This window comes from Triticum dicoccoides, chromosome 6A (genome assembly GCF_002162155.2).
Source record: "Triticum dicoccoides isolate Atlit2015 ecotype Zavitan chromosome 6A, WEW_v2.0, whole genome shotgun sequence".
Lineage (NCBI taxonomy): Eukaryota > Viridiplantae > Streptophyta > Magnoliopsida > Poales > Poaceae > Triticum > Triticum dicoccoides.
In genome coordinates, this window is record NC_041390.1 from 585625342 (window position 1) to 585652794 (window position 27453).

At 43.4% G+C, this 27453-nt stretch overlaps 1 protein-coding gene across 1 annotated transcript; it reads left to right on the forward strand.

The window, feature by feature from the left end:
* Window positions 1-13159: 13159 nt before the first annotated feature.
* On the forward strand, window positions 13160-15605 carry LOC119316034 (heat shock cognate 70 kDa protein-like). The gene is made up of 2 exons (XM_037590433.1): window positions 13160-13511; window positions 14161-15605. The coding sequence occupies exons 1-2, from the start codon at window positions 13286-13288 to the stop codon at window positions 15603-15605; spliced, it is 1671 nt and encodes a 556-aa protein (XP_037446330.1). The 5' UTR covers window positions 13160-13285.
* The last annotated feature ends 11848 nt before the right edge of the window (window positions 15606-27453 follow it).

Here is a 27453-nt window from a genome sequence, read left to right on the forward strand (position 1 = left end):
GGGAGCGGAGTTGCTCGAGTGTTGCGCCAGGTGCTACCTCTTGAGCATTGCGTTGCTTTTTCCTTGAAGAATATTTCCCTCAGTTTTTGAGAATCAAGGTATCAATCCAGTAGGAGACAACATGCAAGTCACCTCGCACCTACACAAACAAATAAGAACCTCGCAACCAACGCGATAAAGGGGTTGTCAATCCCTTCAAGGTCACTTACGAGAGTGAGATCTGATAGAGCTAATGAGATAAATATTTTTGGTATTTTTATGACATAGATTGGAAAATAAAGATTGCAAAATAAAATAGATTGGAAACTGATACGTCTCCAACGTATCTATAATTTTTGATTGCTCCATGCTATATTATCTACTGTTTTAGACAATATTGGGCTTTATTATCCACTTTTATATTATTTTTGGGACTAACCTATTAACGGGAGGCCCAGCCCAGAATTGTTGTTTTTGCCTATTTTAGTGTTTCGAAGAAAAGGAATATCAAACGGAGTCGAAACGGAATGAAATCAACTGGAGAAGTTATTTTTGGAAGGAAAGCTGCCGAAAAAACTTGGAGTGCACGCTAGGGGAGTCCCGGGCTGCCCACGAGGGTGGGGGGCGCGCCCCCCTGCCTCGTGGACAGCCCGAAGGTCCACTGACGTACTTCTTTCACCCATATATACCCACGTGCCCTAAAACTTCCGACGAACAGAATAGATCGGGAGTTCCGCCGCCGCAAGCCTCTGTAGCCACCAAAAGTCAATCGGGACCCTGTTCCGGCACCCTGCAGGAGGGGGGGGGACCCTCACCGGTGGCGATCTTTATCATCCCGGCGCTCTCCATGACGAGGAACGAGTAGTGCACCCTCAGGGCTGAGGGTATGTACCAGTAGCTATGTGTTTGAACTCTCTCTCTCGTGTTCTTGATTTGGCACGATCTTGATGTATCGCGAGCTTTGCTATTATAGTTGGATCTTATGTTTCTTCTCCCCCTCTACTCTCTTGTAATGGATTGAGTTTTTAATGACTTGAGAACACTTGATGTAAGTCTTGCCGTGCGTATCTGTGGTGACAATGGGATATCACGTGATTCACTTGATGTATGTTTTGGTGATCAACTTGCGGGTTCCGCCCATGAACCTATGCATAGGGGTTTTGGCACACGTTTTCGTCATGATTCTCCGGTAGAAACTTTGGGGCACTCTTTGAGGTTCTATGTGTTGGTTGAATAGATGAATCTGAAATTGTGTGATGCATATCGTATAATCATACCCACGGATACTTGACGTGACATTGGAGTATCTAGGTGACATTAGGGTTTTGGTTGATTTATATCTTAAGGTGTTATTCTAGTACGAACTTTAGGGCTGTTTGTGACACTTATAGGAAGAGCCTAACGGATTGATTGGAAAGAATAACTTTGAGGTGGTTTCGTACCCTACCATAATCTCTTGGTTTGTTCTCCGCTATTAGTAAATTTGGAGTGACTCTTTGTTGCATGTTGAGGGATAGGTATATGATCTAATTATGTTATTATTGTTGAGAGAACTTGCACTAGTGAAAGTATGAACCCTAGGCCTTGTTTCAACACATTGCAATACCGTTTACGCTCACTTTTATCATTAGTTACCTTGCTGTTTTTATATTGTCAGATTACAAAAACCTATATCTACCATCCATATTGCACTTATATCACCATCTCTTCGCCGAACTAGTGCACCTATACAATTTACCATTGTATTGGGTGTGTTGGGGACACAAGAGACTCTTTGTTATTTGGTTGCAGGGTTGCTGGAGAGAGACCATCTTCATCCTACGCCCCCCACGGATTGATAAACCTTCGGTCATCCACTTGAGGGAAATTTGCTACTGTCCTACAAACCTATGCACTTGGAGGCCCAACAACGTCTACAAGGAGAAGGTTGCGTAGTAGACATCGGAAACTTATATGATGGAAGATAGACCCGGGGGCCATATGTTTCACTAGTTGCTTCTCTCAAGATAGCATAAGTATTATGGTGGATGAAGAAATTACTGTCGACAATTGATAGAAAAGTGCATAATTATGGGAATATCTAGGCATGATCATGTATATAGGCATCACGTCTGCGACAAGTAGACCGAAATGATTCTTCATCTACTACTATTACTCCACACATCGACCGCTATCTAGCATGCATCTAGAGTATTAAGTTCATAAGAACAGAGTAATGCATTAGGCAAGATGACATGATGTAGAGGGATAAACTCAAGCAATATGATATAAACCCCATCTTTTTATCCTCGATGGCAACAATACAATACGTGCCTTGCTGCCCCTGTTGTCACTGGGAAAGGACACCGCAAGATTGAACCCAAAGCTAAGCACTTCTCCTATTGCAAGAAACATCAATCTAGCAGGCCAAACCAAACTGATTATTCGAAGCGACTTGCAAAGATAACAAATCATACATAAAAGATTTCAGAGAAGAATCAAATATTGTTCATAGATAAACTTGATCATAAACCCGCAATTCATCGGATCTCGACAAACACACCGCAAAAGAGTTACATCAAATAGATCTCCAAGAAGATCGAGGAGAACTTTGTATTGAGATCCAAAGAGAGAGAAGAAGTCATCTAGCTAATAACTATGGACCCGAAGGTCTGTGGTAAACTACTCACACATCATCGGAGAGGCTATGGTGTTGATGTAGAAGCCCTCTGTGATCGATTCCCCCTCTGGTGGAGCTCTGGAAAAGGCCCCAAGATGGGATCTCTTGGGTGCAGAAGGTTGCAGCGTTGGAAATAGGGTTTCGTAGTGCTCTTGGATGTTTTTAGGGTATATGGATATATATATAGGAGGAATAAGTAGGTCGCTGGAGCTGCGAGGGGCCCACGAGGGTGGGGGCGCGCCTCCCTGCCTCGTGGCCACCTTGCTTCTTTCTTAACGTCTACTCCAAGTCCCCTGGATCACGTTTGTTCCGAAAATAACTCTCCTGAAGGTTTCATTCCGTTTGGATTTCGTTTGATATTTCTTTTGTGCGAAACACTGAAATAGGCAAAAAAAATACCAATTTGCACTGGGCCTTGGGTTAGTAGGTTAGTCCCAAAAATAATATAAAAGTGTATCATAAAGCCCATTAAACATCCAAAATAGATAATATAATAGCATGGAACAATCAAAAATTATAGATACGTTGGAGACGTATCAAGCATCCGCAAGCTTAATTCCTGCTCGTCGTCGAGTAGGTAAATGATAAAAACAGAATTTTTGATGTGGAATGCTACCTAGCATAATTCTCAATGTAATTTTCTTCATTGTGGCTTGAATATTCAGATCAGAAAGATTCAAGACAAAAGTTTAATATTGACATAAAAATAATAATACTTCAAGCATACTAACTAAGCAATCATGTCTCCTCAAAATAACATGGCAAAATAAAGTTCATCCCTACAAAATCATATAGTTTGGTCATGCTCAATTTTCGTCACACAAGAATGCTCTCATCATGCACAACCCCGATGACAAGCCAAGCAATTGTTTCATACTTTAGTAATTTCAATTTTTTTTCAACTTTCACGCAATACATGAGCGTGAGCCATGGATATAGCACTATGGGTGGAATAGAATATAATGATAGGGGTTATGTGGGGAAGACAAAAAATAAGAAAGTCTCACATTGTCGCGGCTAATCAACGGGCTAGGGAGATGCCCATCAATTGATGTCAATGCAAGGAGTAGGGATTGCCATGCAACGGATGCACTAGAGCTATAAATGTATGAAAGCTCAACAAAAGAAACTAAGTGGGTGTGCATCCAACTTGCTTGCTCACGAAGACCTAGGGCATTTGAGGAAGCCCATTGTTGGAATATACAAGCCAAGTTCTATAATGAAAAATTCCCACTAGTACATGAAAGTGACAAAACAAGAGACTCTCTATCATAAAGATCATGGTGCTACTTTGAAGCACAAGTGTGAAAAAAAGGATAGTAGCATTGTCCCTTTGTATTTCTCTTTTTTGGGCCCTTTTTTGGCCTTTCTCTTTTTTTATTTAGGACAATGCTCTATTAATGATGATCATCACACTTCTATTTATTTACAACTCGATACTTGAACAAAATATGACTCTATATGAATGCCTTCGGCGGTGTACCGGGAAGGGCAATGAATCAAGAGTGACATGTATGATAAATTATGCATGGTGGCTTTGCCACAAATACGATGTCAACTACATGATGATGCAAAGCAATATGACAATGATGATGCATGTCATGATGAACGGAACGGTGGAAAGTTGCATGGCAATATATCTTGGAATGGCTATGGAAATGCCATAATAGGTAGGTATGGTGGCTGTTTTGAGGAAGATATAATGAGGTTTATGTGTGATAGAGCGTATCATATCACAGGGTTTGGATGCACCGGCGAAGTTTGCACCAACTCTCAAGGTGAGAAAGGGCAATGCACGGTACCGAAAAGGCTAGCAATGATGGAAAGGTGAGAGTGCGTATAATCCATGGACTCAACATTAGTCATAAAGAACTCACATACTTATTGCAAAAATCTACAAGTCATCAAAAACCAAGCACTACGCGCATGCTCCTAGGGGGATAGATTGCTAGGAAAAGACCATCGCTCGTCCCCGACCGCCACTCATAAGGAAGAGAATCAAAGAACACCTCATGTTTCAAATTTGTTACACAACGGTTACCATACATGCATGCTATGGGACTTGCAATCTTCAACACAAGTATTTCTCAAATTCACAACTACTCAACTAGCACAACTCTAATATCACCATCTTTATATCTCAAAACAATTATCAAGTATCAAACTTCTCATAGTATTCAATGCACTTCTTTATGAAAGTTTTTATTATACCAAAGTAAATTACCATGCTGTTCTAAAGGACTCTCAAAATAATATAAGTGAATCATGGGAGATCAATAATTTCTATAAAATAAAACCACCACCATGCTCTGAAAGATATAAGTGAAGCACTAGAGCAAAATTATTTAGCTCAAAAGGTATAAGTGAAGCACATAGAGTATTTTAATAAATTCTGATTCTTGTGTGTCTTTCCCAAAAGGTCTGTCCAGCAAGGATGATTGTGGTAAACTAAAAAGCAAAGACTCAAATCATACAATACACTCCAAGCAAACCACATATCATGTGGTTAATAAAAATATAGCCTCAAGTAAAGTTACCAATGGATGAAAACGAAAGAGGGGATGTCTTCTGGGGCATCCCCAAGCTTAGGCTTTTGGTTGTCCTTGAATTTACCTTGGGGTGCCTTGGGCATCCCCAAGCTTAGGCTCTTGCCACTCCTTAATCCATAATTCATCAAATCTTTACCCAAAAGTTGAAAACTTCACAACACAAAACTCAATAGAAAATCTCATGAGCTCCGTTAGTATAAGAAAACAAACCACCACTTAAGGTACTGTAATTAACTCATTCTTTATTTATATTGGTGTTAAACCTACTGTATTCCAACTTCTCTATAGTTCATACCCTCCGATACTAGCCATAGATTCATCAAAATAAGCAAATAACACACGAAAAACAGAATCTGTCAAAAACAGAACAGTCTGTAGTAATCTGTAGGTTTCGAATACTTTTGTAACCCCAAAAATTCTGAAATAAGCTGGTGGACGTGATTAATTTGTCTATTAATCATCTTCAAAAAGAATCAACCTAATCACACTCTCCAGTAAAAAATGACAACATATCTCGTGAGCGCTAAAGTTTCTGTTTTTTACAGGAAGATCGCAAAAACTACCCCCAAGTCTTCCCAAAGATTCTAATTGGCACAAACACTAATTAAAAGCATAAAACCACATCTAAAAAGAGGCTAGATGAATTATTTATTACTAAGCAGAATCAAAAAGCAAGAAACAAAAATAAAATTGGGTTGCCTCCCAACAAGCGCCATCGTTTAACGCCCTAGCTAGGCATCAAGAATAGATCTAGGTATTGTCATCTTTGGTATGCAATTCATAAGTAGCTCTCATAATAGATTCATAAGGTAATTTAATTTTCTTTCTAGTAAAGTGTTCCATGCCTTTCCTTAACGGAAATTGTAATCTAATATTCCCTTCTTTCATATCAATAATTGCACCAATCGTTCTAAGGAAAGGTCTACCAAGAATAATGGGACATGCAGGATTGCAATCAATGTCAAGAACAATGAAATCTACGGGCACATAATTCCTATTTGCAACAATAAGAACATCATTAATCCTTCCCATAGGTTTCTTAATAGTGGAATCCGCAAGGTGCAAATTTAAAGAACAATCATCAAATTCACGGAAACCTAACACATCACACAAAGTTTTTGGAATCATGGAAACACTAGCACCCAAATCACATAAAGCATAGCATTCATGATCTTTAATTTTAAGTTTAATATTAGGTTCCTACTCATCATGAAATTTTCTAGGGATAGAAACTTCTAATTCAAGCTTTTCTTCATAAGATTGCATTAAAGCATCAATGATATGTTTGGTAAAAGCTTTATTTTGACTATAAGCATGCGGAGAATTTAGCACGGATTGTAACAAGGAAATACAATCTATCAAAGAGAAATTATCATAATTAAATCCCTTAATATCCAAAATAGTGGGTTCATTGCTATGTAAAGTTTTGACCTCTTCAATCCCACTTTTATTAATTTTTGCATCAAGATCTAAAAACTCCGAATCATTGGGACACCTTTTAACTAAAGTTGACTCATCTCCAGTCTCATCATTATCAATATTCATATTGCAAAACAAATATTTAATAGGAGACACATCAATCACTTTTAGATCTTCATCCTTATTATCATCAAAACTAGAAGAACACGCTTTTATAAAGCAATCCTTTTTAGCATGCATCCTAGCGGTTCTTTCTTTGCACTCATCAATGGAAATTCTCATGGCTTTGAGAGACTCATTGATATCATGCTTAGGTGGAATAGATCTAATTTTTAAAGAATCAACATCAAGAGAAATTCTATCCACGTTCCTAGCCAACTCATCAATCTTAGACAATTTTTCTTCAATCAAAGCATTGAAACTCTTTTGTGAACTAATAAATTCTTTAATACTAGATTCAAAATTAGAGGGCATCTTATTAGAATTCCCATAAGAATTGTTGTAGGAATTACCATAATTATTAGAGGAATTACTAGGATACGGCCTAGGATTAAAGTTTCCTCTATACGCGTTGTTACCAAAATTGTTCCTACCAACAAAATTCACATCCATAGATTTATTATTATTCTCAATCAAAGTAGACAAAGGCATATCATTAAGATCAGAAGAAACACTCTTATTAGCAAACAATTTCATAAGTTCATCAATCTTTCCACTCAAAACATTAATTTCTTCTATAGCATGAACCTTTTTACTAGTAGATCTTTCGGTGTGCCATTGAGAATAATTAATCATAATATAATCTAGGAGTTTAGTAGCTTCTCCTAAAATGATTTTCATAAAAGTGCCTCCCGCGGCCGAATCTAAAAGATTTCTAAAAGCAAAATTCAATCCAGCATAAAAATTTTGTATGATCATTCATAAATTCAAACCATGAGTAGGGCAATTGCGAATCATTAATTTCATCCTCTCCCAAGATTCTGCAACATGCTCATGATCTAGTTGTTTAAAGTTCATAATATCGTTTCTAAGAGAGATGATCTTAGCGGGAGAAAAATACTTAGAGATAAAAGCATCTTTGCACTTATTCCAAGAATCAATACTATTTTTAGGCAAAGAGGAAAACCAAGTTTTAGCACGCTCTCTAAGCGAAAACGGGAATAGCTTCAATTTAAAAATATCATTATCTACATCTTTCTTCTTTTGCATATCACACAAATCAACAAAGTTATTTAGATGGGTAGCGGCATCTTCACTAGGAAGGCCGGAAAACGGATCTTTCATGACAAGATTCAGCAAAGCAATATTAATTTCACAAGATTCAGCATCGGTAAGGGGAGCAATCGAGTGCTAATAAAATCATTATTGTTGGTATTGGAGAGATCACACAATTTAGTATTATCTTGAGCCATCGTGACAAACAATCCAACACACAAGCACACAAGAAGCGAGCGAAAAAGAGGCGAACGGAAAAGGAGGGCGAACGAAAGAGGGCGAATAAAACGGCAAGGGTGAAGTGGGGGAGAGGAAAACGAGAGGCAAATGGCAAATAATGTAATACGAGGGATAAGAGTTTGTGATGGGTACTTGGTATGTCTTGACTTGTGCGTAGATCTCCCTGGCCACGGTACAAGAAATCCTTCTTGCTACCTCTTGAGCACTGCGTTGGTTTTCCCTTGAAGAGGAAAGTGTGATGCAGCAAAGTAGCGTAAGTATTTCCCTCAGTTTTTGAGAACCAAGGTATTAATCCAGTAGGAGACTGATGTCTACTACACAACCTTCTTCTTGTAGACGTTGTTGGGCCTCCAAGTGCAGAGGTTTGTAGGACAATAGCAAATTTTCCTCAAGCGGATGACCTAAGGTTTATCAATCCATGGGAGGCGTAGGATGAAGATGGTCTCTCTCAAGCAACCCTGCAACCAAATAACAAAAAGTCTCTTGTGTCCCCAACACACCCAATACAATGATAAATTATATAGGTGCACTAGTTCGGCGAAGAGATGGTGATACAAGTGCAATATGGATGGTAGATATAGGTATTTGTAATCTGACAATATAAAAACAGCAAGGTAACTAATGATAAAAGTGAGTGTAAACGGTGTTGCAATGCGTTGAAACAAGGCCTAGGGTTCATACTTTCACTAGTGCAAGTTATCTCAACAATAATAACATAATTGGATCATATAACTATCCCTCAACATGCAACAAAGAATCACTCCAAAGTCATTAATAGCGGAGAATAAACGAAGAGATTATGGTAGGGTACGAAACCACCTCAAAGTTATTCTTTCCGATCAATCCATTGGGCTATTCCTATAAGTGTCACAAACAACCCTAGAGTTCGTAGTAAAATAACACCTTAAGACACATATCAACCAAAACTCTAATGTCACCTAGATACTCCAATGTCACCTCAAGTATCCGTGGGTACGATTATACGATATGCATCACACAATCTCATATTCATCTATTCAACCAACACATAGAACCTCAAAGAGTGCCCCAAAGTTTCTACCGGAGAGTCAAGACGAAAACGTGTGCCAACCCCTATGCATAGGTTCATGGGTGGAACCCGCAAGTTGATCACCAAAACATACATCAAGTGAATCACGTGATATCCCATTGTCACCACAGATACGCACGGCAAGACATACATCAAGTGTTCTCAAATCATTAAAGACTCAATCCGATAAAATTACTTCAAAGGGAAAACTCAATCCATTACAAGAGAGTAGAGGGGGAGAAACATCATAAGATCCAACTACAATAGCAAAGCTCGCGATACATCAAGATTGTATCACCTCAAGAACACGAGAGAGAAAGAGAGAGATCAAACACATAGCTACTGGTACATATCGTCAGCCCGGAGGGTGAACTACTCCCTACTTGTCATGGAGAGCGCCGGGATGATGAAGATGGCCACCGGTGAGGGTTCCCCCCTCTGGCACGGTGCCGGAACAGGGTCCCGATTGGTTTTTGGTGGCTACAGAGGCTTGCGGCGGCGGAACTCCCGATCTATTCTGTTCCCCGATGGTTTTAGAGTATATTGGTATATATATAGGAGGAAGAAATACGTCAGGGGAGCCACGAGGGGCCCACGAGGGTGGAGGGCGCGCCTAGGGGGGTGGGCGCGCCCCCTGCCTCGTGCCTTCCTCGTTGATCCCCCGACGTGCACTCCAAGTCTCCCGGATTGCTTTCTTTACAAAAATAACTCTCCCGAAGGTTTCATTCCGTTTGGACTCCGTTTGATATTCTTTTTCTTCGAAACACTTAAACAAGGGAAAAACAGGAACTGGCACTGGGCTCTGGGTTAATCTGTTAGTCCCAAAAGTGATATAAAACTGTTTAATAAAATCCATAAACATCCAAGATGGATAATATAATAGCATGAATACTTCATAAATTATAGATACGTTGGAGACGTATCAGAGACTAGACGCAAGTCACCTCACGCCTACACAAACAAATAATAACCTTGCAACCAACGCGATAAAGGGGTTGTCAATCCCTTCACAGTCACTTACGAGAGTGAGATCTGATAGAGATAATAAGGTCTGTGGTAAACTACTCACACATCATCGGAGAGGCTATGGGTGTTGATGTAGAAGCCCTCCGTGATAGATTCCCCCTCCGGCGGAGCTCCGGAAAAGGCCCTAAGATGGGATCTCTTGGGTACAGAAGGTTGCGGCGGTGGAAATAGGGTTTCGTGGTGCTCTTGGATGTTTTTGAGGTATATGAATATATATGTGAGGAAGAAGTAGGTCGGTGGAGCTGCCAGGGGCCCACGAGGGTGGGGGCGCGCCCAGGGGGGCAGGCGTGCCTTCCTGCCTCGTGGCCACCTCGCTTCTTTCTTGACGTCTACTTCAAGTCCCCTGGATCACGTTTGTTTCGAAAATAACTCTCCCGAAGGTTTCATTCCGTTTGGATTTCGTTTGATATTCATTTTTTGCGAAACCCTGAAATAGGCAAAAAAACATCAATTTGCACTGGACCTTGGGTTAGCAGGTTAGTCCCAAAAATAATATAAAAATGTATAATAAATCACATTAAACATCCAAAACAGATAATATAATAGCATGAAACAATAAAAAATTATAGATACATTGAAGACGTATCACCGGGCCCCAACGACACGTATCTGTCGGCGGTGATCTGCCACTCTTCGGCAGCCACGCCGATAGTGGAACAAGCAGCCTGAAGTAGATCAACTCCGTCTGCAGCCACAAGAGAGTCGACGACCAAGATCGGTCGTTGTCAATGCCAGATCCGGAGCCCGCCAACAAGAAGAGAATGGGCGACGGTGGAGGACCGGGCCGGCGGGGGACTAAGGAGGAGGAGGTGACGACGTGCGACGGCTGGCCGGCCACGAGTTTTTATAGCCGGGAGCTGCAGGGGAGGGGGTTGCAAGGTGCCGCATCAGTGTGAATGCGGTGGAAGGTGGCGCGACGCGATGACTTAATGGCAGAGCGGGCGAGCCGGCAGGCAGCATGCGACACAACAGCGAAAGTGACGCGGCAGGCGAGGCGACAATGACAGCGGCAGGCGGTGTGTCAGGGATGCAACCGTGATTGTCGACCGGTCGCGTTGAACCGGCGCCACAACACGTCACACAACACAAATATCATGTCCCGGCGCGGACTAAAATAAAAAAATAGAACACGGCTGCCCCGCGGGTGAAAAGGAAAATGCCCCTAAGCAGTGGTTGGCACGAATTTGCTGATATATGCCCCTAAGCAGGTGGTGACAAGTTCGACCCTGTCATGCGCCATCTTTTTTTACTCTCAAAACAAATCGAGGCCTGACGCTCAGAAAAAAACAAACAAATCGCAACACCCTTTTTTGTTGCATGGTAATACACGTCTAATTCATATATAAAGAATAAAATACAAGTCAAGTTAAAACCAACATGACAAAACTGAAAAAATAACATAACATCTCTGAGCTTAACACCAACGCCCGTCACCTGCCTCCGGCACCTCCATAGCAGCCACCGAAGAAAACAATGACGGATCACCTCCTTACCCGAACTCGACGCGGCTCCATCGCTGATATGTAGCTTTGCGGATCTCAAAAAACAATGACGGATCACCTCCTCACCCGAGCTCGACGCGGCTCCATCGCTAATATACAACTTTGCGGACCTCCAAGGTGGCTCACCTGCCATTGCCGTTGAACGAATCAGACCGAGGCAACACCCCGGACACGCCATCGAACTTCAGATCTGGCACCCCATCACGATTAAGACGCCGAAGGAGGAAACCATACCTGCCTTCCACGAACTACGAACCCAGCACATGTTCCGTCTTTCAGATGTCGTCGATGCAGACCATAATCTGCATCCGCTCCTGGACTACCTCCCGAGCTCCACGCCGATGCTGGAGCAAACGCCGTCGCAATGGCAGAGCCCGAGGGCACAGGTTCACCACGAGGATGCCGCCGCCGTCATGCCATCCGTACTTGAACAGACTGGTTTCCAAATCCATCACCAATCATAGGACCGATGGTCTTGTCAGGGAAGGATCCGAAGAGTATTTATTCAGCGCAGGCATCGTCGCGCCGAAGTAAAGACGATGAACAACCTAAAAACCTAGAATACAAGGGAGTAAAAACGATCCACGCGCGTGGATCCGACGACCCCCTCACCACCGACGACCGAGGTCGCCGGCGGAGGGGAGCCGCCAGAGCACAGCGCTGAAAGATGGCCTCTCCTGGCGGCGGCTAGGATTCCAACCGCCATGAAGGAGAAAAAAACGATCTACAATACTGTTAGCCACTAGCCCACCACGGCCACGAATCGCAACACCCTGCGGATAAAAAAAACACTCACGGCAGACGTACGAATACATGTACGTAGTGCGTGTCCCAAAGTGGGCAGACAGCCCACTTTTTACAAATATGACCATCATGCCTTTGCTAACGAAGGGGTATCGGATAATCTGAGCCGTTCATGTGTTTAATGGCGGTGTACCGAAGCAGAAGTATAGAATTATGATACATGGCTCCCTGAGTAATAGAAGTATTTCGAGAGTGGCGTTTTGGCTCCTAGGTGCATATGCACCCATTGTCGAAATCCAAATTCCTAGAAGTTGAAAAATTCGAAACAAAAATCCCGCGTGTATATCCGGACATTTTATGTGCGTTCACAAGGTTAAAAAACGTCGTTTTTCACCGAAACCTTGTGAACGCACATAAAATGTCCGGATATACACGCGGGATTTTTGTTTCGAATTTTTTAACTTCTCGAAATTTGGATTTCGACAATGGGTGCATATGCACCTAGGAGCCAAAAGCAATTACCGAAGTATTTCCCCCTCAGAAAAGTTGAACCAAAGCAGATGGAAATGGAAGCGGGCGATGCTAAAAAAAATCTAGATTGGAATACCCATACCAAATGTTGTTTGACATGGACCAAAACAACCTTTTGAACTTCGTATAGTTGTTAGTAGTTGGTACCTTTAAATGCAAATACAAAGCGACGAAACCAGCGAACCTGACCCTTGGGATTATCTATCCATAACCTGTTTGTTTTCACACTGCAGACAACGCCACGCCCGCTCGCCTTCCTCTACCTTATAAATTCCCTGCGCCGCATTGGCTTCCCAATCAGATCGCGCTCCCCTTTCTCCGTGCTGCTTCTACACTCTTCATTCCGCTGCCTCTACAGCTCTACCTCGTGGAGATGGGGGGCATGGAGTCCGACGAGGGACCGGCGATCGGCATCGACCTCGGGACGACCTACTCGTGCGTGGCCGTGTGGCGGCAGTCGCACAACCGAGTGGAGATTATCCCCAGCGACCAGGGCAACCTCACTATGCCGTCCTGCGTTGCCTTCACCGAGGCTTGGAGGCTCATAGGCGACGCGGCTGTGAACCAGGCCGCCATGAACCCCGTCAACACCGTCTTTGGTAAGGACCGTACCACATACATCTTCCAGTAACTACTCCTGCATGCATGAAAAACCACACTCTTTGTTTATTTATTGTCATCCTAGAATCTTCTTTTCTTCCACTAACCGAGTCGCTGTTAGATCCGTGAATTGTTTTTGGCTTTCTTGTATGATGTGTATCCTCATTTTCTATGCGATAAGTTGGTTTATTCTTCAAAGAATTGCCTGAATTAGTTTCTTTTCTCAACACGATAATGAAATTCTTACTTCTGCAAAAAATAAAAATAAATTCTAGTTTTATTGTTGAGCAAGTACATTTCTTCAGTTTCCCTTAAAGCAGACCCGTGCAACTTCTTATCATTGAATGTGTGCATGCTAAGCAGGTTTGGCACATTGAAGAACGTATTTTTGTTTTAATTTTTTGATAATTTTTTTAATTAAGTTGGAGAACACATTGGACCAGTGTGCGTGCATAGAAAATGAAAGGGCAGTGTCTGTATGTGATTTGTATCATATAGTGTTTAGAAGAGGTCCTGCCCTAAGGGACATTAGTTGAAACACATATGAACTAACTTTTTAAATAAGGCGCTATTGCACGTGCCTGTTTTGAGAAATCTTGAGCAAAAAATCCACATGACTAATCCACAATGAATCCTTCTTCTATTCAGATGTGAAGCGCCTTATTGGCCGGAAATTCAGCGACAAGTCAGTGCAGGGAGATATCAAGATGTGGCCTTTCAAAGTTGTCTCAGGTCCTAGTGACCGGCCGATGATCGTGGTGCAGTACAGGAATGAGGAGAAGCAGTTTGAGGCCGAGGAGATCTCAGCCATGTTGCTTGGCAAGATTCGGGAGACAGCTGAGGCCTACCTCGGTAGGAAGGTGCAGAATGCGGTGATTACTGTCCCGGTCTACTTCAACGACTCCCAGCGCCAAGCCACCATTGACGCCGGGGCCATCGCTGGCCTCAACGTGATGCGCATCATCAACGAGCCCTCCGCTGCAGCCATCGCCTATGGCTTTGGCAAGATGTCCGACAGCGATAAAGTGGAGACTGTTCTCGTGTTTGATCTTGGTGGCGGAACCTTGGATGTCTCCATTGTCAAAGTTGATCCGGGTGCCGACATTGACATGGGCGTCTTTGAGGTCAAGTCTACGTCTGGTAACACCCACCTTGGCGGGGAGGATTTCAACAACCTCATGGTGAAGCACTTCGTGCGAGAGTTTCTTAAGAAGTACAAGAAGAACGACATCAGGGAAAACCCAAAGGCGCTTCGGCGGCTCAGGACGGCCTGCGAGAAGGCCAAGAGGGTGCTGTCGAGCACGACTCAGGCAACCGTTGAGATCGACTCGCTTCATGATGGCATCGACTTCTACGGTGCCATCACTCGCGCAAAGTTCGAGGAGCTCAACTTGGACCTCTTCCGCAAGTGCATTGTGCATGTGGAGAAGTGCCTCAGCCTCGCCAAGATGGAGAAGTCTCAGATCCACGACGTCGTGCTCGTGGGTGGCTCCAGCCGGATCCCAAAAGTCAGGGAGCTACTCAAGGATTTCTTCCAAGGGAAAGAGCTCTGCACGAAAATCAACCCTGACGAGGCCGTCGCCTATGGTGCCGCCGTACAAGCCGCGATCCTCAGCGGTGAAGGTAATGAGGAAGTGCGGGATGTGCTCCTGCTCGACGTCACGCCGCTCTCGCTTGGAGTGGAGACGGAAGGTGGTGAGATGAGCGTGGTGATCTCTAGGAACACCACCATCCCGGTCAAGAAGGACAAGGTTTATACGACTTGCCACGACAACCAGACAAGGATACTCTTTCAGGTGTACGAGGGCGAGGGGTCGGAGACCGTGGACAACAACCTCCTCGGCAAGTTCACTCTCCGTGGCATCCCCCGAGCTCCCAGGGCCGTGCCAAAGGTCAATGTCACCTTTGAAATCAATCCGGACTGTATTCTGAAGGTAACGGCGGTGGACATGAGTACGGGAAACACTAACAACATCACTATCACAAGAGAACAGGGGCGGCTCAGCGCGGAGGAGATCGAGCGGATGGTGCGTGATGCCAACAAATACAATTCAGAGGACAAGAAGGAAATGGAGAAAAACAGCGATATCTAAATGGGTGCTTTAGTGATGCTGCAATTTCTGGCATGGGCTTATGGATGTTATGAGCCTCCTCGCCTAGTTTAAGTTTTTCCCTTTTGAACTATGGTCTAATCTGTCATGGCTAGTGTGATTGAAAGAAAAACAGTGTCCTCTTTGTTTGACTACTTTCAGTAATGTATGATTAAATGGAGTTGTGGAAACCTGATATTTTTTTAGAAAAGGAGGCTGACCCCCTTAAAAAAATCATATTTATGCAGACATTGACAATTAAATTTTTTGGTACGCAATAGTTAAACAATAGAAACTGCTAGTACAACATACATATGCGCAGTATATCAAAAAGCATGGCCAGAATTATTTTGTTATTAAAATGCTCCCTCTTGTGGGTTTAATAGCAGTTTTGGACAAAATCCTGGATTGCTACACCAGTCACACTAAAGTTGTGCGTCGGATGGCTTCAAAGATCCATCGGATGGCTTAAAAGATGGGTTAATTATCCTTTTGACCTTAGTGGTGTCTATGTGTTCAGTTTTGCTCTCAGTTGCAAATCATGCTAAGTTTTGCCCCTAGTCCATGCGCAGCTACTATGACAAGGCCAAACGGCCAGATTTTAGTCCATTCCGTTCGCCGGCGTTAGTGGTTGTGGGTCCGGAGCTTACACGTGGGACCGTGTGGACGTGGGTCTGGAGCTGGCATGTGGGACCATGCAAAAAAATCCCCAAATCAATCCTAGGGTTCTAGCCGGCCAAATCAATCCCCAAATCACTCTGTACCGTTCTACGGCCTGCCGGCCTTCGCCGCCGCTGCGCCGCCGCCAGCACCTGGGCCGCCACCAGCTACACTACCGTGGTCGTCCTGCTCCACCGCTACCTGCTCCGCCCGCCACCTTCCTGCGACGCCACGGGTGGGGCGCCCGCCACCTGCTCGACCCGCGGCGCGGCCTCCTTCCGTGCGCCCGGCCGGAGCGCTGATAGGTGGGGGGCTGGTGGAGCTGTTTGAAGTACGAGGGTGAACCCCAGGATGAAATGGCGAGAAGTGACGACCCCAGAGTATTTGGCGAGGCAGGCATCGGGCCGGAGATCCGCCGCGTCCACGACTGGGTTCCCGAGGGGTAAGTCATGCCTCCTGTTTAGATTGATCTTAGTTTTGCATTTGAACAGTCGATTCGAGTTGGTTGCCCGGTTAGTGTGTTGATTGCGTCTCTGTTTTTCGTCGGTTAGGATGGAGTTGCGGTTTGCTTTCTTAGTGCACATTAGAAGGGACTGGTACATGTTGAATGCAAAGAATAAGAAGAAATTCCAAGGAGTTTCGATTATCGGTTGCCAATGGCTTGTAATTGGAGTTTCAGACAATTTGGGGAGGTAATTTATAGCCAATATCCTTGGGGATTGCTTGATGAAATGGAATACAAATACTATGATGAGGAAAGAAATGGGTGACAGTTAGTAATGATGAAGAGCTGGCTACCATGTTTGCTAGGCATAAGGAGAAAGAGAATTTTCATGTGAGGCTGCAAATTGATGTGCTTGAGCAGGCATTTGGACATAGGATGGCTGGTGCAAAATCTCAGGGAGAACCAAGTCGTCGTAATGACAGCTCTAGCCAGAATAGTTCAGTTAGTGCAAGGCGATGTTGTGGCTCGACAAGCGTGGGCACCGGTAGTTGGGTCCACCTTGAAGTGGAGCCTGATGACTACAATTCTGGGGTTGATGAAGAGAAGCTATATTCTGATGTTATTCAGAATTTACGACAGGTACCTCGGGCTGAAAACCAAGATGAGGCTCACAATGCAGTCCGTGTGGATGATGATGCGGTGGGTGAGGACGAAGACCTTGGAGCTGTTGAATGGAACCCTTTGAACCCTCATATGGAAGAAGGTACCATTTTTGCATCCATTACTGACTGTAGAAATGCACTTGTGACATACTGCATCAAGGTAGAACGTACTTTCAAAGTTGACAAGAGCGATCAAGTACGTTACAGAGTGCACTGTCCGACTGAGGGTTGTCCATGGAGGATGCTCGCATCTAAAATGCGAAATAGCACGAATGTTCAGGTCAAAGTGAACCCTTTTAGGCACACATGCCAAGAATCAACCCTTAGGTAGGATACAATCAGTAGAGCCAAGTCAAGATGGATGGCAAAAGAAGTAAAGAAGTGGGTGAAAGAAAACCAGCAAGTGGGTCCAAAGGAATTGCAAAAGAGCATCAAAGACAAGTTCAAGATAGATTTACCATACATGAGGTTGTTTAATGGCAAACAACATGCTACGGATTCTATTTATGGTAACCGGCAGGAAAGTTTTCAATTGTTGTATTCATTCAAAGGTGAAGTGGAGAGGACCAACCCAGGTAGTATTGTAGATATTGACCACCACACCGTGGAGTACACATCCAGGGGAGTGACAAAGGCCAAAGAATGCTTTTGGAGGGTTTTTGTCTGCTTTAAGGCTTGTCGACGGGGTTTTTTGGCAGGCTGCAAGCCTTATTTGGCTATTGATGCTACTTTTCTCACACGGAGGTTTAAAGGATAGTTAGTAGCAGCTTGTGCAGTTGATGCACACAGTTTTATATTTCCAGTTGCGTACAGTGTGCTGGAGACAGAGTCTTAGAAGAGCTGGACTTGGTTATTGCATAATCTGTGTCGGGCTATTGCACATCCCAATGGGTTGGTCATTCATACAGATGCATGCAAAGGTTTAGAGGTGGTCGTGGACAATGTGTTCCCTGGAGTAGAGCATAGGGAATGCATGCGTCACCTTGCTGCAAATTTTGTAAAGAAATTCAAAAGAAAGGTGTATACTGACAATTTATGGCCAGCATCTTTGACTTGCAGTGTGAAGAAGCACAACTACCACTTGAGGCAGTTATACATGAATTCCAAAGTGAAAGAATACTTGGAAACACACCACTCCAAGTTATGGGCCAGAAGCCAATTCAGTGAACCGAACAAAGTTGACTATGTGCACAATAATCTAGCAGAGTCTTTCAACTCAACGATCCGGAAACTAAAGGGTCATTATGTGATGGATTTTCTTGACAGGATGAGGATAGAATACATGCAGAAATTTCATTATCGTGCAAGAATAGCCGAGGCAAAATTCATGAGCCACATTATCATCCCTGCCGTGATGAATGAACTGAAGCAGAAAACAACAGGCTTGGAAATGAACATGACTCTTTGCTCGGTTACCACAACAGAGATATCATATTTGGATAAAGAGAAGAGGGAATGGAGATATCCAGTGGATTTAGAAGTTAGAACTTGCAGTTGTAGGCAATGGCAGATAACTGGGTTGCCATGCATTCATGCCTTGTTTTTCATCACTTCTCTCCCAGGTCCAGCAGGGAACATACAACAATATGTTTATGATTACTACTCTGTTGCAAGGTACAAAGCCACATATGCGTATGTCTTGCCTGCTATGGAGGGAAAACAACAATGGGACATGGCAGACCCTGGATTGAAGCTTTGCGCTCCAGTTCGGAAGAGAACAATAGGTAGACCAAGGAAGAGTCGAATCAGACCTCACAGCGAAGGAGCTGGACTTGGAGTGAGGAAGCGTAAGTGCATAAGGTGTGGTGGGTCTGGTCATTTCGGTAAGTATTGTGATAACACAGTAGATCCAGCGTTCGGAGAGTGTTTTGATGAAGGCTTCGATGAAAATGTTGGTCAGCAGCCGGTTGCCTCAACAGATGATGAAAATGATGGTCAACAGTCGGTTGCATCAGATGAGGATTTTGACGAGGTTCCAAATGATGATGGTCAACAGCCGCATGATTTTGACGAGAATCCAAAATATCCTCCAAATGATGATTCAAGTGAGGCTCCAAATGATGATCCAAGTGAGGCTCCAAATGGTGACCAACCTTCTGTTGTTGTGAGTTCTGCTAGGTATGTAAATCTTGCGAATACTATTGTACATTTATCACTTGACATGATCTCATTATCCTTTATGTTTTGCATAGCTCTGTGGTAGGTTTGAAGAAGACGCGCAAGGTACCGACAACCAAGAGGAGAAGAGAAGAAGCAATGAGCACAAAAGGTGCACGAGGAGCAAAGGAACAGACAGAAGCCCCAACACTATTTATGAATAGTTATGAAACATTATGAATAATGTTGTATTTCTGTTGAATGATGTTGGACCTATGTTAGAACTATGTTTGAATGATGTCGGACCTATGTTAGAACTTCAAATTTAACATGCTATATGGATGTTGGAATTCTTTCGAAACTTTGGTAAACTCATATTCATGAAAAATGTGCTAAAAAGAGCTCCAAAGGTAGGGTAAACCGCCTCATTTCTAAGCAAGATTTTTTTGACCTTGTCTAAATGAGCCAAATAACTTTCCTACACATATATTCTATATACATAGACTGTGTGCGCTGGTTTTTCCTTTTTTTTGATTTTTTGAATTTTGTTTTGCTCATTTGAATTCTGGTCAAACCTAAGTTTGACTAAGATTTAAACAAGTCTAAAACATCTAAATGAAAAACTAAGCCTGGATCCTTCTTAGTCACTCCAAAATGAAGCTGTGGTGAGGTTTTTGAATTTTTCATGAAAAATGTGCTAAAAAGAGGGGTCCAAAGGTAGGGTAGATGGCCTCATTTCTAAGCAAGGTTTTTTTCGACCTTGTCTAAATCAGTCAAATAACTTATCTACACATATATTCTATATATACAGACTATGTGCGCTGGTTTTTCCATTTTTTGATTTTTTAAATTTGTTTTGCTCATTTGAATTCTGGTCAAACTTAACTTTGATCAAGATTTAAACAAGTTTAAAACATCAAAATGAAAAACTAAGCCTGGATACTTCTTAGTCACTCCAATATGAAGTTATGGTGAGTTTTTTGAAATTTTCATGTTCATTTCCCCAAAACACTTCTCTTCACTTCATACAAGAGAGTTTGAGATACTTGAGATATCGCATAAGACACATGAACTTTTTGTTTAAATGTATGTAAATCTTGTTTATCAACTTAAATCGTTAGTATATGACATAAGAAGACTATGTGCGCAGGTTTTTCATTTTTCTGATTTTTATTTAGTTTATTATGCTCATTTTAAATCTGGTCAAACCTATCTTTGGCTGCTCCAAACCCCTCCCAAACCCGGTAACCACAGCGCTGAACAAAGGACCGTCTATCTAACCCAAGCGGCGATCAAGGACCGTCGATCTAACCCTTCTAGAAGGAATCTGCGGGGAGGAGGGGTCGATCCGCGAGATGCAATCTGATTGGCTAGGCGATTTTTTTCTCAACAAGTACCGGGCGCGCTGGATGGACCGTTGGGCTGTCTCGCTGTCCGGGCCCGAGCGCGCAGTTAATTGCCCGTCTTAGCCTATCTAGGCTTGCATGCATGGGAAGGGCGGCGATGTGGGAATGCATGCGCGGGAGGCGGACGTGCATGCATGCGAGCGAGGCGAGCGACATGCCATGCACGTATTGATTCAGAATTAGGCCATTATTTCAGATTATGGCAGCGATTCAGATGCACACACTTGGTCAAAGAGCTTCCCTATGCAGATTCAGATGCACGCACTCGCCCCATGCACCATTTCCGTGCAAAAATTTAAGGGTCCAAAACTTAACGGATACACACATGCGTCCGGATTCACACACGCACCGTTCTCATCCCTTCTTTCTTCCTCTCCCACCCACAGGCCTATAAATGGGGTGCCTCTCTTCCTCTCCCACTCACCACCCAAAAGCCAGATCCATTCTCTCCAACTTCAAACACCCAAGCGACCGAGCCCTCTCCAAGCGACCAAGTGAAGATGCAGTACAACTGGCCGACCTTCCTTCGTCCGCCTGTCGTGCCGGAGCTGCGCTACCCACCGGGCGTTCTCGTGGAGAGGGAGCTCCGTGTGTGGGCGACTTCAAGGTGGAGGGGGTCCATCGACCTCACCCGCGCCTTCCTCAGAGCCGGCTATGCCCACCTCCCACGGGGCTCGCCTAGGATGTACACCATCAATGAGGTTCGTGACCGCGTCGGCATCCTCCTACTGCTCACGGGTCACCTTCGTCAACCCATTTGACGCACGTGAGCTCCTCGGCCAAGTGTTTTGGTGCGGCTGCGAGTCTAGCTTCTTCACGGTGTACAACATCTTCACCAACTACGAGTGCATCTTCCCCACTAAAAACCAGATGCACTCCCTTCCCTACGACAAGGAGGAGAAGTGAAGTTGAAGACGGTGTTGAAGGGGCGCGCTGCGAAGGTGGAAGAAAGGTCAAGATGAAGATGTTCAAGAAGGGGTGCGAGCCCGGAGTGAAGTTGTTCGTCAAGCTCGTCATGTTTTAGTTTTATCGTTTTTATTTTGTTGCTTTTCTATGTCGTGCGTGCCGTGTTGTGTCGTGTAGTATCCCTGAACTTATCTATCTATGTAGGGTACCCATCTATGTAAGGGTATGGTGTGTTGCATCTTATCTATCCAAGTTATTATGTGTGTTCAAAAATGTCTATGCCCAAACATATCATTTCTTCCCTAAACCAAGTCATGAACTGACATGCAAAGTTATTCCCTTTAAATCCTAAACCAAGTGCCACTCTAACTGGAATATTTTTTTCGACAAATTATTTTTTTCTCAATGTAATGCCCTTCAAAAATGTTCATTAATTTTGGCACCAGGTATAAACCTCTACCAGAGCTGAGACACATTTTCCATGACATTTTGGTCTTTGATTTAAATCACGGTGTATTTGAATTGGAGTAATTAAATTGCTATTAAATATTTAACAGCTCCAAAAAAAATTCTAAACTTAATTGTTTGGCTCTGGAATAATTCAATTAGCTTCCACAAAAAGTTTCAACATTAAATAAAATGATTTACTGCCTAAATTAAGTCAGAACAGAAAATAGAAAAACACGCAAGAGATCTCATTTGCTCACCCCCGAATGGGCCTAATTGGATGCAGTTGGCCCATTAGTCTAGCTGGCACTTGGCTCTCCGCTCTGAATTTGGCCCACATAGGAAGCTTTTTTTTGACAGAAAGGCAGAGCAAAGAGCTGCATTTCCTTGATCAAAAGTTTCTGAATTCCTCATTTCTTCTCCCTTTTTTCAACATATTTAAATGTTGGTCATCAATTCTCTTTTTTTAACATTTAAACAAACTTGGACCAACATTTAAACAAGGTGAATCTCTCATACAATTTCAAGCTTACAAATTCTTCCATAATTCATGCCTTTCCATAAAATTTCAACATTACACCTAGTGCGATTACCATACCTACAAATGCCCAAAAGTAATTGCAAATGGGTATTGGTATTTGTGCTTGATCTTCAAGCTTCCTAACCTTCTTCTTCAACATCCTAAGCTCAATAGCTATCTCTCTGTCAGTGTGTGCTTCGCCCTCCATCTCTTCTTCCAGAGCTCGTGCTGCGGCCACTGCCATTCGTGGTAGCATGCGCAACCATTCTTCATGCTCTTCTTGCAGTTCATTCATCAGAGTCTTGGCCAAAGCATCGACCCAAAGAAAGAAACATTTCACCTGCATGAACGCCAGACAGATCAACCCATTGCTCAAAGACCCCGACCACGAAAATGGTGCAATTGCCCCGATTCTTATCCCATTCTCGCTGCACACATAGAAGGGACGATTCTGGTTCTTCGGTGTGTGAGAAACCCTCAGATCAACGCTCGCCCGGCACCGCAGACAGACGAAGATAGGCATCTCCACATGCGTCAGGCTTTGCTTCTGCGAGGTGGCACGGGAGCTTGAAGAAGACATGGAGCTCGGAGCCGAAGGGGATCTCAACACCACCGCGCCCTCCACAGCTATCTTCCCTCCGCCGCTCTCTCTCTCTCGCCGTGGTCACCGTCGTGCTCCCTGTCGTCCGCTCTCTCTGTCGCCGTGGTCACCGCCGCTCTCTGTCGCCCGCTTATATAGCACACCCGCAACGGCTCTCTGCTCAGCTGCTCTTTGTTGGGTCCCACAAGCCACGCGTGCAATGGTCTGATTGTCTAGCGTGTCTCTGCTGCCTGGTCCCCCCTTTAAGGGCTGAGTCAAAAGGTTGACCTGACGGAGACGGCAGAGTTCATGAAACAAGTAGTTGCGCATGGACTAGGGGAAAAACTGAGGACGATTCGTAACTGAGGGCAAAACTGAGCAAATGGACACCACTAAGGGCAAAAAGATAATTAACCCTTCAAAGATGCAGCCGATTATGATAAACTGAGGACGCACAGAGTCAACTTCCTCGTCAGGACAAAGCTTACACGTATCCCGGGCCAATTGTTCTGATATGAAAGGCAAAAGAAATGGAAACCCACCCTATTAGACTTCCTACACAGAAGCACTGACACTTCAAACACACACACACACACATACAATGTATATGACACTTTGTAGACTCAAGACCTGTATTATAGGCGTGCTAATGCCTGAAGTGCCAGAACAAATCATGCTCCTATGTACATCACAACACAGACATGAAAACACATCACAAATTTCTAAAGAAAAGGGCCGGGGCGTCACAATGCCACATGATTTTCGTAGGGAAGACTTCTAGTATGTGTCATCTAAAAGTATATACATGCAAGGACTTTTTCTCTCCTGATTTCGAAACATCAACCTGCCTATAAAGACACTAGAAGCATGATGCAGACCAGAGGCAAAGTATTTTTTCCCTAAGAAGCTACAGAGAGAACAGTGAGCCAGTGATCCTCGCCTAGCTAGTGCACACACACGCACGTGCATATCAAGCCAACACACCATACACGCAGCAGCAAGCAAGCCACAAACACGCGTGTGGAGCAGCGCATGGGGAAGCTAGAGACACAACCAATAGAGCGAGGAGCAGACAGCCGCGCTTGCCGTCGAGCCGTTCACGCTAAAATGGATCAAAGTGTAGGACGTTTTATTCTCAAACCTTCTCATCATAGAGAGTAATTACCAAACAAGCACTCATGCATGTTGGACAGAACAAATATTAGATACTGAAAAATCATGTTACACATGAAGCCAAATAAGCATTTTTGCACGACAAAAATGATAAACTCACCCCAGGGTAGAATGCAATACTGATAATCACATGAACCCTGTATAATCTATTCAAACAGATTCATCAGTCAAAATATGACAAATAGCGTCCACCGTGTAAGGGTACTGTTTGATGCCGGGCTGCAAAGCATAAACATGTGTTACTGCATTTAAATCTATGCTGCTAAAAAATAAGTAAGTGGTGAGAGTTATGAAATTATATAACACCCTTTGCAAGGATTCAAAAAAACTAAAAAGAAAAGGATGCCTAGTATGGACTCTTCTATATGCGCACCTTATATTTGCTATATGAAGAAGAATAAGAGATGAACCACTAACCAAGCAAGTAGTCAAGAGAACCTGATGGTACTGGTCTCTTGCCATCGAGGCTAATGCTCTTGACTTGGCGCTGCATGCTATTGCCTTCACGCCGCAAGGCTTTGCTTTCTTACTCTTGTCGTCCTCTCCCTCGAATGCAATGAACAGCAGGTACATACTATTACGCAATCCCGGGTTCGCTGACACTGGCGTTTTCGAACCACATGCATCAACCACACCCAATCGAAGAGCAACACCAACTTATGAGAGGCATTGGGCCCTCTTCTCCCGAATGACTAGCATGTTAGGAGGGGACACCCCCGCCCTTATAAATTGTGTTCTTCCTCCTCCCACAACCGATGTGGGACTAGACCCAACAATCTCCCCCTCACACATCGGTCACCATGAGCCCGCTAACACCGGCGTTTCCAGCCCACCAACCATGACCGACCACCCATGAGTTCATCAAGATTTATTTTGGACACCAGGGATCTAATACCAATTGTTACGCAATCCCGGGTCCTCTAACACCAGCATTTTCGACCCATTTGCATCAACCAGGCCTAATTGGAGAGCAACGCTGACTTATGAGAGGCCTTGGGCCCTCCCCCCCCCCCAAAAAAAAGACTAGCCTGTTAGGAGGGGACACCTCCGCCCTTATAAATCGTGTTCTGCCTCCTCCCACAACCGATGCGGGACTAAACCCAACACATACACCACAGAGAAAATGTAAGGAACTGAACATATGACATATCCTTCATCACTTCTTAAATAAAAAACTAAAGTTCAGTTTTCTCATTGGCTCATAGCTTTCCTCTCCCTCCTGTGCAATCACTAGTGCAGAGCAGGACTTTAGCACCGGTTCGTCAGGCCCTTTAGTGCCGGTTCAACAACCGACACTAAGGGGTGGGGACTAAAGGACACCCCCCTTTAGTACCGGTTCAACACGAACAACCACTAAAGGGCCAACACGTGGCACGAGCCAGCGCCGGGGGAGGGGAGACCATTAGTACCGGTTGGTAACAACAACCGGTACTAAAAGGTTTAGGGGTTTTGGTTTTATTATTTATTTTTCCTTTAACTTTCTGTTTTCCATTTAATTTTTATTTCCTGGTATTTTACGATACTACATATTGTACACGTTATGCATATATATAAATAGAATTTCTCGTAGAACCAATCATATATATATATATATATATATCATCGAATGTCTCGCACCACCATTCACACATACAGACATCTATATATACAATTTGGTATATACAAAGACCGGCGAGGTATATTTACGTACAACAGCAATTTAGAGATTGTTTTTACATTATAATGAGTTATTAAATCACTACATGAAAGAACCGCGGATTAGTTTCAAGTGGATGGGTCCTAAATGATAAAGTCATGGATTATCACGATAATCCATTACTTGATCACTTAGGATTCATCCATTGAAACTAATTTGCGGTTCTTTCACCCAATGATATAATAACTCATCATCATCATATTAATATAAAAATGCTTGCATCATATCATCACCAACAACACTAGCTAATAATCATCATAGTCATTACCACTATTTAATCATCATAGTCATTACCGCTATCTAATCACCACCAACACTAGCTAATAATAATCATCATAGTCATTACCACCAACACTAACTATTTAATCATCATATTCTTAGTGTAGCACATCATCATCTTCGAACTCATTCTAGCTTAAAGAAGAAACATTCACTTGTACCAGAAGCAAGATATCATCAAGTTCAACATGGTCATGAGATTATAAGCGTTCATAAGACCATAAAAGGAAATCACTTTGAGATTAAGTTTGGGACGAAGAATACGGACATGAGAGGACAAGTACTAAGAGAAGGAACTAGCTAATCACTCCTGCTGCTCTCTCGCAGGTAAAATAACATAGAACATGTGTAGAAGTCCCGATTCATCATATTGGAGCATGCAGATGAACCTGTTTCCTAATTGTGGCTACGCTTCTGATTGCTGCCCCCTATTACTTCTCTGGGATCCTTCACAGTTCTGCTCCAGTCTTTCACTATTAAGACTTGCTCGGTTTTCGAAATCCTGAATGCACTCATGTGCGATGTAGGATGTCTTGGCCGTAAGCTAACCATTGCCATGCAACCTTTAGACTCGATCCAATGAGGCACAACTATCATCGGGTGTCCCTGTTGAAGAACATCGTAGTAACATACTTATCAATGAAGTTTAGCTTAAAAAATAATGTATGCAAAAGGCACTCACGAGAAATAGTAAAAATCTTACCATCTTTCCTAAATAGATGTGACCGTAGTTCAATACGAACACTATTGGTCACACGTTTTGAGTACTAAGATTTTCAAGTCCAGGAAAATAATTTCTCTTGACAACATCAAGATCCTCAAGCCATGAAACATAATGACTTATCTCCTCGCAGTTTAGTTCAGCCTCGGGACAGTGCTACGTCATGTCTACCAAGCACCGGACATGTTTGCTTGAATGGAAATAAGCTGTCGATAGTAATTAGTTGTCAACTATTTTTGAATAAACAATATCAAAGACA